This window comes from Lactuca virosa, chromosome 4, assembly GCF_052849685.1.
Source record: "Lactuca virosa cultivar CGN04683 chromosome 4, Lactuca_virosa_CGN04683_v6, whole genome shotgun sequence".
Classification (NCBI taxonomy): Eukaryota; Viridiplantae; Streptophyta; class Magnoliopsida; order Asterales; family Asteraceae; genus Lactuca; species Lactuca virosa.
The window spans coordinates 193,830,026-193,846,984 of record NC_136429.1 but is presented as its reverse complement, the minus strand read 5'-3'; the positions used below and the strand labels follow the sequence as shown (position 1 = coordinate 193,846,984).

The following is a 16,959-nucleotide window of genomic DNA, read 5'->3' as shown; positions in this document are numbered from 1 at the left end:
TATTTCAATTTACATTGTAATTTCTTTTAAAAGTTGTTCAAACCCATTGTGAATTTGTAATGATTTTTAATACTATGGTTGGTGTTGTCTTTTAACTTTTGTGATGAAACCCTTTGTACTGCCACGCCCTGTGTTTCCGCTTTAGCGGGGTGTGACAGTGGCATAATCATTTCCCTCAATAAAGAAGAGGGCACAGGCGAAAAGACCGATTTGCCCTTATATTATTTTAATGAAATAAGGGTTAACGGTGGGGTTCTAACGGTGTGAGGGATAAGGACCATCTGTCAAAAGTTTTGAAAGCATAGGGACCATTTATGAGATTTTTAAACCACGGGAACTAAACTTCAGAATCTAGGAAAACACAGGGACCATTTATGATGTTTTTTCAAAAATAATAATAATAATAATAATAAATCTTGATTCCGGAGGCAAACAAAACATGAATCTTGATTCCTAATTACCCATCCTCCCGCCGCAGTTAACCCGCCGGTGAAAGCCGGGTTCTCTTAGTCTTATCCTCCTTTTCGTCCTTCCAAACCCTAAATTTGAAACCCTATCCGTTTCCCCAAATTTCGTACATTCAATTGGTAGCATAATTGTCAGGTTTTCGGACAGAATCCCCTCTAATCTAAACATACATTTTTCGTTGTTAATAACATAATCGAAGATGGTGTTGGCGGAGCTAGGGGGGAGCATTTCACGTGCTCTCCAGCAGATGAGCAACGCCACGATCATCGATGAGAAGGTTCTTAATGATTGCTTAAATGAGATCACTCGCGCTCTTCTTCAGTCCGATGTTCAGTTCAAGCTCGTTCGTGATATGCAAACCAATATTAAGAAGATCGTCAATCTCGATGATCTCGCGGCAGGTCATAATAAGAGCAAAATCATCCAACAGGTAAGCTTGTGTTTGACTTCGTCTTCCTGGTTTCGAAATTGAGAAATAACGCCTGAATTTTTAGTCTACCGATGAAGAATTGAGCATTCTCTTCTTACCTTAGGCTATATTCAATGAGCTCTGCAAGATGTTGGATCCTGGAAAACCTTCTTTCACACCCAAAAAAGGCAAACCAAGTGTTGTCATGTTTGTTGGTCTACAAGGTATTATCATGATCATAAATCTTATACTAATTCTTCTCAAATTACATTCTTACAAATTCGGAATGATTTTAGGTTCTGGAAAAACTACAACTTGTACAAAATACGCTTACTACCACCAGAAGAAAGGTTGGAAACCAGCTTTAGTATGTGCAGATACATTCAGGGCTGGTGCTTTTGATCAATTGAAGCAAAATGCAACAAAAGCTAAAATTCCTTTCTATGGAAGGTACATTTGCATTCATAGTATACTAAACATATTTCCAGTTACTTACTATCAGATTCTTGATTATCATTTCAACAGCTATATGGAGTCAGACCCTGTGAAAATTGCTGTGGAAGGTGTAGAAAGATTCAGGAAAGAAAATTGTGATCTTATTATTGTTGATACTAGTGGTAGACATAAACAAGAAGTGGCTCTTTTTGAAGAGATGCGTCAAGTTTCTGAAGCAACAGTATGTTACTCTTACTCAAATTGATTATTACTTTATAAATTTAATTTCCTATTAGAAAATGATAAAAAAATGGTATTTGTAATGTTATAGAAACCAGATCTTGTTATATTTGTGATGGATAGTAGCATTGGTCAAGCTGCATTTGACCAAGCTCAAGCTTTTAAACAAAGTGTTGCTGTTGGAGCTGTAATTGTTACTAAAATGGATGGACATGCAAAGGGAGGTGGAGCTCTTAGTGCGTAAGTGTCGTTTTGGTATATGATGGAATTGAAGGAAGGAATGGAATCGTACATTCCATTCCATTCCATTATCTTACAAAAATTTTCTTGTTTCTCAGAGTTGCAGCAACAAAAAGTCCAGTAATTTTTATTGGAACTGGAGAACATATGGATGAATTTGAAGTTTTTGATGTTAAACCATTTGTCAGCCGTCTTTTAGGTTCTGAAATTTACTTGTTCCATTCCATGCGAATTTGTAATTAAATTATATTTTAAAAATTTGAATTATTATAAATTATTAGGAATGGGTGATTGGTCTGGATTCATGGACAAGATTCATGATATTGTTCCAATGGATCAACAACCCGAGCTTCTACAGAAGCTTTCAGAGGGAAATTTCACATTAAGGATTATGTATGAACAGTTTCATAATATTCTCAAAATGGGTCCCATCGGCCAGGTTCATCTTTACTATTTAGTAAATAGACTATAATACCCTTTTAAGTAACATAATTTTAAAATCATAGGTTTTCTCAATGCTTCCGGGGTTTAGTTCAGAGTTAATGCCAAAGGGTCAAGAGAAGGAAAGTCAAGCAAAGATCAAACGATACATGACAATGATGGACTCAATGACTGATGAAGGTAGAAATATAAATATTATTTAAACATGAATTATTTGATTTAATTTGTGGGATTTGATTTTGTAGAGTTGGATAGTATGAATCCGAAGCTAATGAATGAGTCAAGAATGATGAGGATAGGGAGGGGATCGGGTAGACAAGTGAGGGAAGTAATGGAGATGTTGGAAGAATATAAAAGACTTGCAAAGATTTGGAGCAAAATGAAAGGACTTAAGATTCCTAAAAAAGGGGAAATGAGTGCTTTGTCTAGAAACATGAATGCACAACATATGAGTAAAGTCCTTCCTCCACAAATGCTAAAGCAAATTGGGGGAATGGGTGGATTGCAAAATTTGATGAAGCAAATGGGTTCGAATAAGGACATGATGGGCATGTTTGGAGGAGCTGGAGATAAGTAAATCTTTTAATTAATTAATTAATTAATTATTCTCTTAAATCTTTTATTTTATAGTGTAATTGTTATTTCAGGCTAAAGTCATATAGGCAATTGATTGTTAAGAAATTTGAGTTTTTTTTTTTTTAATCTTTTGAGAAAGAGCATGTTACTCACCCTTTGTAAGTACCATGAATGTGTTTATGATATACATGTTTTTTTTTAATCATTTGTCACATTTTGAATTTATGCAGTTTGTTAGCAAGATTAGTTAGTTTTTTATAGTTATTAAATCATTATATTTTTATCCCTTTTTTTTTTAATTATTTGGTTTTGATATCAATATAAAATACAGAAATAATACTTACTATTTTGTTTATTTAACAATTTAATTATTTTATTATATAGTTAAACCATAATATTGATTATGAACATTTAAGAAAACTGTTGTTATTATGATTATTATAAATTTTAATTTGTTATTACAGTTACTATAGTAATAATAAAGGTCTTGTTTTTTGGTACTTGGTATAACTGATATTGATTAATACATTGTTGTTGGAATTAATTTTACCTTTTTAAGCATGAATCATAATTCTTATTGCTATAAACCACAAAATTACGAAACAAAAACATCAAAACATAAAAAGAGAACAAATAAGTGTTATCATATACTATAAATTATACAACTAAAGACATAAGATCATAAAAAGAATAACTTGAGTGTCATGACTCTCTACCTAATTCAAGATGAATTAATAAAATGACGTCACTTGATAAGACTTTTTGCCACTTGTGACATACAATGCTCGATTTCAAGTTGTAGTGGAGAATTTTTTAGACTCGACTATATAACAAAGACTAAAAAGGTAGGATCTGATCTGGTTAAAGATTTTAAGATCTCAGTCCATATTTTAAGATCTCAGTGATGGATCTTAATCTGAGCGGCATCATTTTTCACTTAATAGGATCAGATCTTATGGTCAACATCAGGATCTTAACAACCATGCTTTTAATAACTCATTCTATGACCTTATTTATACTATCAAATAGTAGTATTAACATAACCATCCATTCCATTCCTGAAACACACCTTTTTCATTACCTTAATGATCATGGATCAACATGAGCTCAACTAAATAGTAAATATTATTACATTTGTTTACATATCTCACAAGAGTCTTTATGCATGATTACATCATTATGTCATTCTTCAACATTGTCCTCGAGAGTATTCCCATGCTTTTTACTCATAGCATGACGGATGATGGAGTTGATTTGTTTTCTTAACTTTGCATTCTCAATTAAAATATTACCAAACAACTTCCTTAAATCATCATCTTCGTTTGCACCATTTTCACCAACCACTTGTACCTGTTAAAATTATCAGATACAAGAATACTTAACGGGCTTAATGTATTAAGTACTTCATCTACACAGCTATACATGCTGTTTTTTTACTTAATCTAGATAGAATGACTTAATGGGTTACCCCAAAAAACCCTGAACATTTACCTCTTCAAGTAAAAGATCGATTTGACTATCAGATATTTCCAACACATCAATGACATCTGATGAAGAAGCATTCAGCATCAAATTATCATCTTCAACAAGAAATTTGGCACTACATTCTTGAAGCCGATTGCAAAGAATTTCACATTCATTCAAAAATGTGGCTTTAGAAGCATTTTCATCTTCCCATTTTTGCTTCTCCTTCTGGTATACATCCATACAATGCACACAATTACAAGAAATTTTATATAACAAATTCATATAATAATTATTAATTCCTTCAAACACCATTTGTTAAACACAAAATTGCAATTCTTTATGTTATGAAAACATTGTTTGCATAGAAGAAGAAAGAAAAAAATCCACATACTAAAAGTTACCTCTAATTCAACTTTTTTTTCCAGACATTTGTTAAGTTCCTCCTTTAGTTCTGAATGTGATGCTCTAAGAGAGTTGACTTCCTCAACATCTGATTTTGACTTCAATTCCACCTCATCTTTCTCTTTCCTCAAAATCTTAATCTGCTCCTTAACATCATCCAACTCTTCCATCAACAATTCATTCTTTTGGATCATGGTTTCTTTCATTGATTCTGCATATGCTCTAGCATCCTAATATGTATATTATTTCCAACACATTATTCACCATGAAAATTACAAAAAAGTTCATGTGACAAAAATAAATACTTATACCTGTTCAGTTGTCACTCTCAACTCCAACTCTGTACACTTTCTTTGAAGCTCTTCCATATCCATGATATTTTCTCCAGTTGAATTATTAATACCTCTCTCAGATACATTTTCTATGGTAATTTCATCATATTTTTCCTCTTCAGGAGCACTAAGATCAGATGTTTCATGGGCACAGTTGTTGTCCATGTCAGCATATTCATTCTGAGTCGACTCACAACATGCTGAAATACAAATAAAGTAGTTTATTATACAAATAAGTAAAATCACTTGAGTTTTGTAGCAGCTATAGCAAAATTTATGCTTAAAAGAAGGGAAAGTGTATAATCAATATTCAATATTCGTTTGTAGTTAATCCATTTTAAAATGTTTATTATGTTTAATAGAGTGAATATTATACTTGTATATTCCTTGTATACATCAAAGTTAGTGATTCATATAGTTATTTTCTCAGAATGGTGTATTAACTATTTTCAATTCATCATATGCATTAATGAAAAAAAAAGCTTATATCAATACTAGCTAAATAATATTAGATTTACATAATAATAAAATATTCTACAAGCAACAAGATATAAATCTTAAAGACAATTATCCTGCCATTTTTAAGGAAAACTGAATAAATACATCTAAGTAAAGATTTAAAAAATAACTGCTGGAAGGTAAAACACAATTGAAATTTTCACAAAAATGAAACAAAAGAGTATAGATTTTCATAAGAATGGAACAAAAATGAAAGGTATAGTGATTATAGTGTCATTATACTTCTTAAAAAATGTTTAAGGTAGCTATGTGGAACAAATGTAAAACCTGATTACTATTAAATGACATTGCCCCTTAAAAGAAATAGAAACATACCTTCCCTTGCAGCTGCTTCTAACTCCAAAAATATAGCCACATGAGCAGTTCTAGAAACATCAATATCAGACAATAATTTTGTCATCCAACCCTCCAAAGCACACATTCGCTGTAACAATTTAAACCAATTAAGGATAATGTAACAAATCTCATAGATTTATAAAAAAACAGGATGGAAAAAAACTTGTGAAGAAAGAACATACATATACCAAAACTTTCTTGCTTCTTGTTTTCAAAAGACTCTTTGGGGGAGGTGGGGGCAAATTTTTCTTAGGAAATTCTTTTTTAAGCTGCAAAAAGAAATGAAATATTAGGAAATGATGATGTTTGGAAACCAAAAAGATAATAAATTCTTGAAGAACCTCAGAATATAGGTTCAAGAACTCGTTAAATCTTCTTGGGACTGTTCGAGTTGTGGTGATTCCTTCTGGTGATTGTATACCAACTTTAACACCATAAAACTGCATGAAGAACATAAACATCAACATGTATCACATCATAAATTCAATCACATAGATACACTAAGAAAGTAGGTAAGTACATGTTATGATAAGATTCCAATGTTGTTAAATTACTTGGATTCGTATTTCATTGATTAATAATCAGAAAGGCATACCACAGAAGAGCCAGCAGACGCTTCGCTACTCAAAGAAGGAATTGTGACACAGTAACTCCATCCTTTGTGGAAATCATGAGGCCAAACAGAGTTTCTGCCTTCCTGCATAGAGATTTCTAGTTCTATGAATGAAATTTAGAGGTTTTTAACTGGAATTGAAATTACGAAAATTCAACAGAAGCTCACTGGATTTCAAAGCATGAGAAAATTACAGAGACGCATATAAATACATGAATATAGCTATCAGAGAGGGGGTAAATGATAATCATACCCAATTCAGAGGAGGTAGACTCCAGTCCATGCCTAGAGGAAGAGGAGAAGTGCCGTCATGGCGGTGCTTCGGCGGGCTGCTAGGGGTTTTGCTTGGAGACCTCTGCCTCGGCCGCGGCGGCGGCCTTCTTCTGACATAGAGCTCATCATCATAATCAATTGCGGGTGCCATCCGAGAAATCGAATTTCCATAGATTGAACCGTTGATCGCCGGATCAGAAAAACCGTAATCGTAGAAAGATACATCGTATCCGTACATACTCATGGTGATCTTCGACTCCTTTTTAACAATTTCGTAGCTGCCGTCTTCGTTTCGCCGATTACGCCCGACTGCAATGGTGTAAGATGTTTATTGTTTCCTCCTGCTCTCTCACTCGAAGAATGGTGAAATAGTATTGGTCTATTGGAATGCGCCGAAGGGGGGATGATCAGTTTAGATTGGAAGACCACATTGATTTCGTTTTTCAGATTTAATAAATAAAAACTAGATTATGACCCGCGTTAAACGCGGGGAACGCATACATAAAATACAAATGTATATAGATATTGCAAAATAATTATAAAAAAATCAGGGTTATTGGTATTATTGAAATGTGTAAAAAATATATTGAAATCGGTAAATATATATAGTCGTTGAAGGACCTCTTTATAGATGGTAATCCAGTTAGAACATTTTTTTCTAAAAGATCAAGAAATTGACAATTTATTAGAATCTTATCACATTGATAAAAGTCATAACAAAGTGCAATAGATTGAATCGATTGTTACTTGAAAATATAAATTGACAATTTATTTGTATAACATAATTGTCTATACAATTGATGATGCATTATATGGTGTCAAATAAACAATAGTTACTTGAAAATATAAATATGATGCTATGATTAGATAAAAATATAATTATGTTGCTTTTATTGGTTCATAAGAAAAGTATGTTTCTATTATTTTTTAAAAAGTTAAGCATGCTTTTATTTTTTGTAACAATAGATAACTTCAATGCTATTTATTGGATTAAAATGTAAATATGTTGCTATTATTGGTTGAAAAGAAAAATATGTTGCTATTGTTTGGTAAAAAGACAAGAATGTTATTATTTGTAAAAAAGATAAGTTCATTTTTGTTATTGGATTGAAAGGTAATTATTTTGCTATTATTTTTTTTGAAAGTTAACTATGATGCGACACACCTTCGATTGGTTAGAAATAGATTAAGTCACTCACAAAAAAGGTCATCTCTTGTATACACATAAAAAATATTATACAATCGAATCTCAAAATATTAAACATATCGAGTTCTAAAATATAATATGGTCATCTCTTCTATACACATAAAAAATATTATACAATCGAATATCAAAATATTAAACATATCGAGTTCTAAAATATAATATGTTTTTCTGTACAATAGATTTCATATTAACTTTTAATGTAAAACCTACATAAAAATCCAACGTAAATTTATTTAATCTTTATTGAAATACTGAAACAAAAACACTATAATTTAGCTATGGCAAATCATAAACATAATTTTACCCAAGAAATGTGGTTCAAAACAACCAAAAAATCCCATCTTCCATAATAATCTTGTTTATGCTACCTCTAAAATCTTACATCCTGTTACCTACAACATCCAAGAACACAGGGTCACTCATCAATATAACCATAGGCTGCATTAGGTTTATTATGCACCGATTCAACTATTGCCCGAACTTCTACAATTCTATGTGCAATGGTTGTCATTTAATGAAGGCACGATTTTTAGCTCTAAATTTCAACATAATCAGACTTCATCATGTTAGTAATTCTTTTAATCAATACTTAATTAAGTTGAAGCAAAACCACACTTATGGTAAGCAACCTTGAAAACCGAAATTATTGGAATTTATGCTACAGGGTCATTTTTTACTAAAATATTTATTATTCTTCTCCTTCGTAGCTTCCATTTATTGATGCTCTTCCTCATTTTACACTACATTAAAACAAATTCATTAAAACGATTATATTAATATAAAACAAAAGACCAAGAAACTAACAATTCTAAGGAGGAAAGGTAATGGCATGTCACCTAATGCCCTTTTTCAAGAGAGATCGAATGGAAAAAAAATCTAGGGCTTTGTATTTTGATGTAAAAAAAATAGAACAATCAGCAACACCCAACACAGGAGATTTGGAGGATAAAACTTGTTAGAAGGAGATCTGAAAAATAAAACCAACAGGCCTTCAAAAAAAAAGATCAAATTAGAAATATTATAAACTTTAATTAAGAGATAAGAGAAAATGATAAACTTGGTCCCTATGGTACATTATACTTTCTAAGTTTTGGTTGAAGGGTAAAATGGTCATTATCAAGTTTTGACAGCTAGACTAATATCTTCCACTCTTGATGTCAAACTAATGTCAATATCAAAATTCTTATGAAAACATTAATCATTCTTTGGGTATAATTTTTTCCATGCGATTGATTATTTATCATTTACTCATGCTAATTTAGGATAATTTTAATTAGTTTAAGGCAGTGAAAGAAAAACTAACCTTAAAAAGCAATTGAAGACCAAGACTTTTCATCTGTACAGTTCTGATAATCTAGTCTGTAAAAGAAAAACAGAATGATTTCAATTGCATACAAATGTTTCTACCTTTGTTGAATAATTATTACTTGTAATTTTTATTCAGAAAACTCAAAAACAACATAAATTTAATTAAAGGGAGAATTGATAATAGAAGTTACTTACGATGTGAATAAAGTAAGAGTATGAGTATTGTTATCAGAGCTCGTCAGAAACCACGAACCATCCGACCCACCTATAGAAACAACATTCATCATCACAAGCAACGCACAAACAATGAGCATTGAACTTAAGAATAGATGACAATTTTACCATTTAACGCCCTTGAGGAAGTTATTAGGATTTTGAGACAATGCATACAAAAATTAGCATATGCAAACATCATTGTTGGTTATTATGTTAATCAAGAACCACAATCATGGTTTTTACCATGATGTAATATATATATATATATATATATATATATATATATGCAGTTGGGTCATTTAGCAATAATAATGCCATTAACAAATATGCAGTTGGGTCAGTGCTGTAATTAGCTGAAATATTGCTCATACGTCCCTTAGTACATGTTCATAAAAATGCAAAATTTCAAAATTAAAACTCAACACAGATGCAATTGTGAGAAAGCAAAATAGATACGGAGAATAAGGGACATAGGAAATTGTAAATTGTAAAATAAATACAGAGAATAAGGGAGAAGGGTAACGTAACTGGAAAAATAGTTATTAATGTAAAAAAATTGATCAAACTTGCCTTCTTAGTTCATCTTGTAGCAAATAAAACTTGTTATAGTTCGTTTATTCAATTTTATTGATTTAAGCACTATATTTTTTATCTCAAACATCATACCCTGAATCAATCAATTTATGAAGCAATTCAAACGGGACTTCGGATGTATCCTATTGATCCATACAATGAAAATTTAGCACTGTTTAAGATGGTCCCTATGTAATAAAAAAATTAGATAAATACTCCATCTGTAACAAAAATTACAGAAATGGTTCAACATCACTCTTTATACCATCCTACTTTCCCTTGCTTCAACCGTTGGACATTTTTTTAATGCAAGACTCTTTATAGCATTATTTTTTAGCATGTATAAAACAATTTTTCAAGTGGTAGCTATAATGCTATAATTTTCAAGTGGCAGCAAAAGAGTCTTTATAACATCCTACTTTGCCTTGCTTCCACTGTTGAAAATTATGACCAATTTGCCTTCCTGTTTCAAATTGCTCAAATTTATGACCATTTCATCCAGTTACCTATTTTTTGTTGAGATCATTTTGTGAAAGGAAAAAATACAAATAAGAACATCGTACTTTATAAAGAAATAACACCAAAAAAATGTTGGATACATAACAACCTACTTTATTTCCACCAAATATGGTTTAAAAGCAGAGTTCAAGGCTGCCAATGCTGAAGCACTTTAAGTTGGTCCACCACCCTCTATCCCTGTCACAATTAAAAAAATTTAAACCTTTTTATATTTATGCCCATTACGGTATATATAATTCTTAAATGTCATAAATGTGATAGAAATAATTCATGAATAGCTAAATGCAAGAATAACAACTTATTCCAATTATTTGTTTATTTACCAACTAGCATTTATAGTATGATATTTTAATGAACACATTAAAGAAAGTACTTTGATAATTTTTTATTTTTCAAAGTAGTATGTTGTATAGGATCTACCACATTGCCCAAAGATTTCGACATTTTCCGCCCATGTACATTGCGAATCATGGGATGTAAATAAACCTAAAGAATAGTTTAATATCATGCATTATTTGTTTGTCAATATATCACTATCATTATCATCTGAACTTAAATAATCACAAATCATCTTCACCTATGACTCATATACCATGTATATGTAACTCGCTAGCTACTAATTTGCGCCTAGCACATAACATAGTTCATGAATGACAACTGAACCTAGGTAAGGTGAAAGATACAATAACATATGGATCAGACTGTTATATCCAACCACTGGGAGGAGTTGATGTGATATGGTTGTTAGATATTCAAAATTGATTCAACAACATATAAACTTATTATAGAACCAGAGTGTGATAACAACAAAAGCAAAAAAAAAAAAAAAAAAAAAAAAGCGAACAGGAAACTGACATGTACTGTACTGGCAGCAACAACTTCTTCTCTTCTTCATTGAGCCGGATTTTCTCTTATTCAAATTTTTGTTCGGCACTCTGCACAGTTGACTCTGGGATTGTGTGTGGATAGAGAGCAAGCTTCATTGGTTTTAGATGGAATTGGAAAAGTTATTTGCAAGACAGGAGTTTGTTTTTACACAAATTTGGTGAATCTCTTTCAATAATACATCTCTCCCATGTCAAAGAAGCTCCTAAAACATTCCAATTCATCATGTGCACTTTTTAGCAGCCAAACGGTCTGTTTGACCATGGGAAGCATGGTAGCTTCTGAAATATTATTTGCAAGGGCATTTTGGGAAGCAATCAATGTTGAGGAAGTCCTCAAACTTTTCATGCTGCTACTAATAACTTGGAGTTGGAGACTTGATACTTCAGATGGTAGTATTGTTAGACTTGAACCTTCATAACATGTGTTATCTAATGAAGGGATCAAGATTTCTCTCACCGGTGTTTGAGGCTGCATCTGCTACAGAATCGAAGGTAATGCAAACCTGTATCAAACATTTGAAGAGCACTGGGAGCCATTTGATCCAACAAACTGTTTCTCTGAAACCTAAAATACAGAATGATGCAACATAACATATCAACAGTGGCTTCAATTATTTGTTTGTCAATGATTTGCAAATTTAAAAAAAAAACGTATCAAGGGATTTATTAGGTTAATGGGTATAACTGTCAATTCTTTAAAATGGTGAAATAAGTTTAGTTGTACAACACATCAACTGGAATCCAAATGTTGGGCCATCGATTCATTCTCCAATTTGAATCGATCATGTACAATCCTAATCGCAGGTCGAACCATAGAAATTTAACAAATGACCGATTACATATATGTAATAACATTCGGTCAATAACAAAACCATCATCCCTAATTCCCTATGTTAGCTATTCAATTGATGCAATTAGCAAAACACAAGCCTCGTCACAAAATTAAACATCTCAACAGATGCATTGTAACGAAAGTTTCAAAAACGATAGATCACACATGGAGTAATCAATCACAAAACTACATTAAAGAATAAAAATGGAAACTCACCAACAAATTGCTAGACTCCTTGAAGAACAGAAGAAGATTACTACATGAAACCCAAAAATATGAGATTGATGAAGAAGATTGAAGTAGACGGGAATGGTTTCTTTGTTTCTTTAGGTTACGATTGGAGAGAGAGAGAGAGAGAGAGAGAGAGAGAGAGAGAGAGAGAGAGAGAGAGAGAGAGAAAGACGAACGAAGGAATACAAATACGTAACCGTGTTTGACTCAAGCGTGATGTCAGCAAATAATCCAATGATGGATAATATAGGATTGATATGCAAATAACGGTCCCGATTGTTTTAGGTTGGAATTTAAGGTTCTATTTTAATAATATTTAGAGATATGAAATAAGGTTTAGGAATGTGATTTTGTTTTTTAGAATAATAATAAAAGAGAAATTAAATATTCTTCTGTTTTGTGTTCCTGCATATCATCCTACCCAATTAAATGGTAACACGTGTAATACCTAATGTTCATTTAATGAAATTTAATGATATTTTAGGATACTAAAATGACACATGTCATCATTTAAATGGATAGGAGGGTTGGTAGGAACAATTGGTAGGAGGATATTTAATTTCTCATAATAAAATACTTTGATAAATAGAAATTTTTTTGGATAATGAATTTAACAGTGTTGCTAACGATGTGGTTAGACTCAAAACCGCAAACTGCATCACTTCTTGAACAAATGTACATCTAGTAAAATAAGAAGAAAACTCCCTTTGTTTCCTTGTTGCATCTCGTTATTTTCTTTCTCAAACTCGACGATCACAATCTACCAAGGAAAAAATAAAATTTTAGCCTTTCTTTCTCTCTAAATCAATCACATATACATGATTTTCTATCCCCAGCCTTCAAATTGCAGGCCTATTTTTTTTCATTTTTTAAATTGCAGACGTGGGTTTGTGAAGTTGGCGATGAAGGCTGACCGGTGGTAGTATTAATGGTGATGTTAGGTGTGGCTCTTTGAGTTAGGCGATGAACAGAGATATGTTTTTTTTAATTTTTGGAGAATGGAAATGGCAGCGGTGAAGGGTATGTGGTGATAATGGTGGAGGTTCAAGGGTATGTTTGGTCCAAACAACGTGAACGAGGTGGGAGCTAAAGGAGGAAAGCATTTGGCAAGAGAAAGAGAATGGCAAAGAAAGGCCATGAATTTTGTGTTGATAATGCTAAAAACAATTTAATTGTGACGAATTTTAACTACCGGTGAAAAAGTATCCAAAAATTCTAACACGTTTTTTGTTGATTAAATCCCTTAACACCCATTTTTATAAGTATTAATTATTTAACTCTAAAGCTACTTTAATTCTTCATTCATAGCCTCTTTCCATTCTAAGGATTTGAAAGCTTCATTATATAATTTTGACTCGCATTGTGTGGATAATGCTAAAGTATAAGCTTGATATTTAGGCGATAAACAACGTGAGTAAGAAATAACACTTGAAAGAGGACACCTAGTGTTTGGCTCATAATTCGTATTTTGAACAATATTGCAGTAATAATTTTGTAAGCAAGAAACACAAAATACAACTTCTATGATGTTTGTTGAAATGTGACAAAGAGGAATGTTGTGTTTTGCCAATAACCATGTGTATGCAAAAGTGGTCCAAAAATGTAAATGATTTTCGTTTTAAGATTCCATGAGCTCAACTAAATATATTATTACATTCCTTTACATATCTCCACAAGTATTTTCAATAGATTACATTATCGTTATTTCATTTGACAGGTTTACTAAGAGCATGACTAATCACAGAATTCACTTGTTCTCTCAACTTTGCATTCTCAATTAAAATATCACCTAACAACTTCCTCAACTCCTCATCATCATCATCTTCATTACCATTGTCACCATCTTCACCAACAACCCCCGCCTGTTAAATGTCCGTTTCCATAACAATATTTACAACGCGTACCAAATTCGTAACAAAAATTAAAACTTAGGCCAAAAGTGTAAATTTAGTTACCTCTGCTGCAAGTATAAGACCAATTTGGGTATCAGATGTTTCCAATACATCAATGGTGTCTGATAATGATACACAAGTATCCACCATTAATTTATCTTCTGAAATTTTACTAAAAGATTTCAGTTTCAATTCCATCTCTTCTTTCTCTTTCCTCAAAATCTCAATCTCTTTCATCAACATTTCATTCTTTTGGATCATGGTTTCTTTCATTGATTCTGCATATGCTCTAGCCTCCTAATATGTATATTATTTCCAATACATTATTTGCCATGTTTACAAAAAGGTCTAAAAAGTAAATTTACCTGTTCAATTGTCAATCTCAAATCCAATTCCATACACTTTCTTCGAAGCTCTTCCATATTTTTGTTGCTTTGAATTCTGGTTTCAAGTTCCATTTCCAAATCTTTGATTTTTGTTGTCAAGTATTGTCTTGCAACAGTTTCTTGATTTAATCTTCTAATCAGATCTTCAATGTTTACACCATTTTGTTCACTTTTTAACCCCAAATTGGAATCTCTTTCATCATCATCATCATGATTTGTATTTACATTTGAAGTATCACTGAAATTTTCCTTGATTGAATTAAGTTCATCAGAATTCTCCATGTCAGCAGAATCATTCTGATTCAACTCATTGCATGCTGAAATACCAATTGAATAGTTTATATAAATATATAAAAATATAAAATATTATATTTATTATTTAATAGTTAGAAGAAATAGAAAGAGAAACATGCCTTCTCTTGCAGCTGCTTCTAACTCCAAAAAGATTGCCACAGGAGCACTTCTGGACACATCAATATCTGACAATAATTTTGTCATCCAACACTCCAAAGCACAAATTCTCTGATAAAACATTAAGAATAATATAACAAATCTCATAAATTTATTGATATAAATATAAAAAAAGGATGCAAAACTTGTGAAAAATGAACATACATCTACCAAAACTTTCTTGCTTTTTGCTTTCACAAACCTCTTTGGGGGAGGTCGGGGCAAATTTTTCTTAGGATATCCCTTTCTAAGCTGTAAAAAGAAATGAAATATTAGAAAAATGATAATTTTTGAAAACCAAAAGGATAATAAATTCTTGAAGAACCTCAGAATATAGGTTTAAGAACTCGTTAAATCTTCTTGGAACTGTTCGAGTTGTGGTGATTCCTTCTGGTGATTGTATACCAACTTTAACACCATAAAACTGAATGAACAACATAAAAATCAACATGTATCACATAATAAATTCATGAAATTATCACATAGATACACTACGAAACTAGCTAATTACATGTTAAATTACTTGGATTCGTATTTCATTAACTGATAATCAAAAAGACATACCACAGTGTCCGAAGAGCCAGCAGTCGGTATGCCACTGATCAAGGAAGGAATTGTGACACAGTAACTCCATCCTTTATGTAAATCATGTGGCCAAACAGAGTTTCTGCCTTCCTGCATAGAGATTTCTTATTTCTAGTTCTATGAATGAAATTTTTAGGTTTAGAATTGGAATTGGAATCATTGAAAACATGATAAACTTGTGGAAATGCACAGAGGTGTCGAAGTACCCAAATAAGAGGGGCGAAACTCCAGTCCATGCCTAGAGGAAGAGGAGAAGTGCCGTCATGGCGGTGCTCCGGCGGCCTGATGCTATAAAGCCCATCATCATGCTCAACTGCGGCTGCCAACCGAGAAAGTGAATCTCCATAGAGGGAACCGGAGATCGCCGGATCAGAAGAACCGTAATCGTAGAAAGATACATCACTCATCGTGTTCTTGGACTCCTTTTTAAAAATAAAAAAATTAAAATTAAAAAAATCGCAGCTGTCTCTTCGTTTGGATAGTGATGTTATTTTCTATCGCAACACCATATTGATTTTGTGTAGTAGATGTAATAAAACCAAGTTATATAATTGTTTCAGAGTATTTTCAATCTTATCCTATCACTTAATATTTTTGCAACATCATTCATTTAATATTTTTGACCTCTAATTAAATGGGCTCTTCAATGGTTAAACTTTTTTCATAAATTTAATTTATTGATCCTTATCTATCTAAAATATTCATACAACCTCCTTATTTAATTTAATTAATAGTCTTTAAACATATTATAATTAAATAGAAAATATTTCAAATTAAGATTATCACTAAAGATTAGTATATAAACATTTAATAAATGAAAAACTATGGTAAAAATAATTAAATAGTTAAATAAATGAAAAACATATAAAACTACAATATAATTAAGGGGTAAAAATAAAATATGTTAAAAGTAGAAAGGGTTAGATGCTTAAAGCTTTATACTATATTGACCACTCAATATATATTGAGTGGTCAATATAAATACATAAAAAACAATTAACCCCAATGGTGTTAAATAAAAATAAGTGATGAATTAATCAAAAAAAACTCTAAAATAAGTCTCCATTGGAGATGCTTTTATATATAATTCATCAATTTTTACTTTCATGTGCCATTTGTGAT

The 16,959-nt window shown here is 31.7% G+C and overlaps 3 protein-coding genes across 5 annotated transcripts; 1 reads left to right on the top strand and 2 right to left on the bottom strand.

The window, feature by feature from the left end:
- The first annotated feature begins 444 nt into the window (after positions 1 to 444).
- Positions 445 to 3,011, top strand: LOC145107862 (signal recognition particle subunit SRP54 2-like). 2 transcript variants are annotated; one of them, XM_079044819.1, is made up of 9 exons: positions 445 to 898; positions 1,002 to 1,101; positions 1,174 to 1,327; positions 1,403 to 1,553; positions 1,644 to 1,792; positions 1,891 to 1,991; positions 2,074 to 2,231; positions 2,299 to 2,413; positions 2,479 to 3,011. In XM_079044819.1, exons 1-9 carry the CDS (start codon positions 668 to 670, stop codon positions 2,808 to 2,810), a joined length of 1,491 nt encoding a protein of 496 aa, XP_078900945.1. In that variant the 5' UTR covers positions 445 to 667; the 3' UTR covers positions 2,811 to 3,011. The 2 variants fall into 2 exon arrangements, with proteins under 2 accessions (XP_078900945.1, XP_078900946.1); XM_079044820.1 differs by having other exon boundaries at positions 784 to 898; positions 963 to 1,101.
- Positions 3,012 to 3,864: 853 nt separating this feature from the next.
- Positions 3,865 to 7,166, bottom strand: LOC145107861 (PX domain-containing protein EREX-like). The gene is made up of 9 exons (XM_079044818.1): positions 6,732 to 7,166; positions 6,461 to 6,562; positions 6,207 to 6,305; positions 6,048 to 6,134; positions 5,845 to 5,953; positions 4,990 to 5,210; positions 4,678 to 4,908; positions 4,301 to 4,501; positions 3,865 to 4,159 (listed from the first exon to the last, which is right to left on the bottom strand). The coding sequence occupies exons 1-9, from the start codon at positions 6,993 to 6,995 to the stop codon at positions 3,992 to 3,994; spliced, it is 1,482 nt and encodes a 493-aa protein (XP_078900944.1). The 5' UTR covers positions 6,996 to 7,166; the 3' UTR covers positions 3,865 to 3,991.
- A 6,961-nt stretch (positions 7,167 to 14,127) lies between these two features.
- LOC145107860 (PX domain-containing protein EREX-like) lies at positions 14,128 to 16,357 on the bottom strand. Of its 2 annotated transcripts, none has more exons than XM_079044816.1 (8): positions 16,044 to 16,357; positions 15,817 to 15,927; positions 15,578 to 15,676; positions 15,418 to 15,504; positions 15,216 to 15,324; positions 14,782 to 15,119; positions 14,480 to 14,713; positions 14,128 to 14,386 (listed from the first exon to the last, which is right to left on the bottom strand). In XM_079044816.1, the coding sequence occupies exons 1-8, from the start codon at positions 16,242 to 16,244 to the stop codon at positions 14,231 to 14,233; spliced, it is 1,335 nt and encodes a 444-aa protein (XP_078900942.1). In that variant the 5' UTR covers positions 16,245 to 16,357; the 3' UTR covers positions 14,128 to 14,230. The 2 variants fall into 2 exon arrangements, with proteins under 2 accessions (XP_078900942.1, XP_078900943.1); XM_079044817.1 differs by having other exon boundaries at positions 15,817 to 15,954; positions 16,044 to 16,140.
- Between the last annotated feature and the right edge of the window lie 602 nt (positions 16,358 to 16,959).

Coding starts and splice junctions, on each gene's coding strand:
- LOC145107862 (XM_079044819.1), top strand. CDS start 668: ATGGTGTTGGCGGAGCTAGGGGGGAGCATTTCACGTGCTCTCCAGCAG. Junction 1,102..1,173: donor CATGTTTGTTGGTCTACAAG/GTATTATCATGA, acceptor GAATGATTTTAG/GTTCTGGAAAAACTACAACT. Junction 1,992..2,073: donor ATTTGTCAGCCGTCTTTTAG/GTTCTGAAATTT, acceptor ATAAATTATTAG/GAATGGGTGATTGGTCTGGA.
- LOC145107861 (XM_079044818.1), bottom strand. CDS start 6,995: ATGAGTATGTACGGATACGATGTATCTTTCTACGATTACGGTTTTTCT. Junction 4,909..4,989: donor TGAGAGTGACAACTGAACAG/GTATAAGTATTT, acceptor TATACATATTAG/GATGCTAGAGCATATGCAGA. Junction 4,502..4,677: donor AAAAAAAAGTTGAATTAGAG/GTAACTTTTAGT, acceptor GATGTATACCAG/AAGGAGAAGCAAAAATGGGA.
- LOC145107860 (XM_079044816.1), bottom strand. CDS start 16,244: ATGAGTGATGTATCTTTCTACGATTACGGTTCTTCTGATCCGGCGATC. Junction 15,928..16,043: donor GTTTCGCCCCTCTTATTTGG/GTACTTCGACAC, acceptor ATCTCTATGCAG/GAAGGCAGAAACTCTGTTTG. Junction 14,387..14,479: donor GTCTTATACTTGCAGCAGAG/GTAACTAAATTT, acceptor GACATTTAACAG/GCGGGGGTTGTTGGTGAAGA.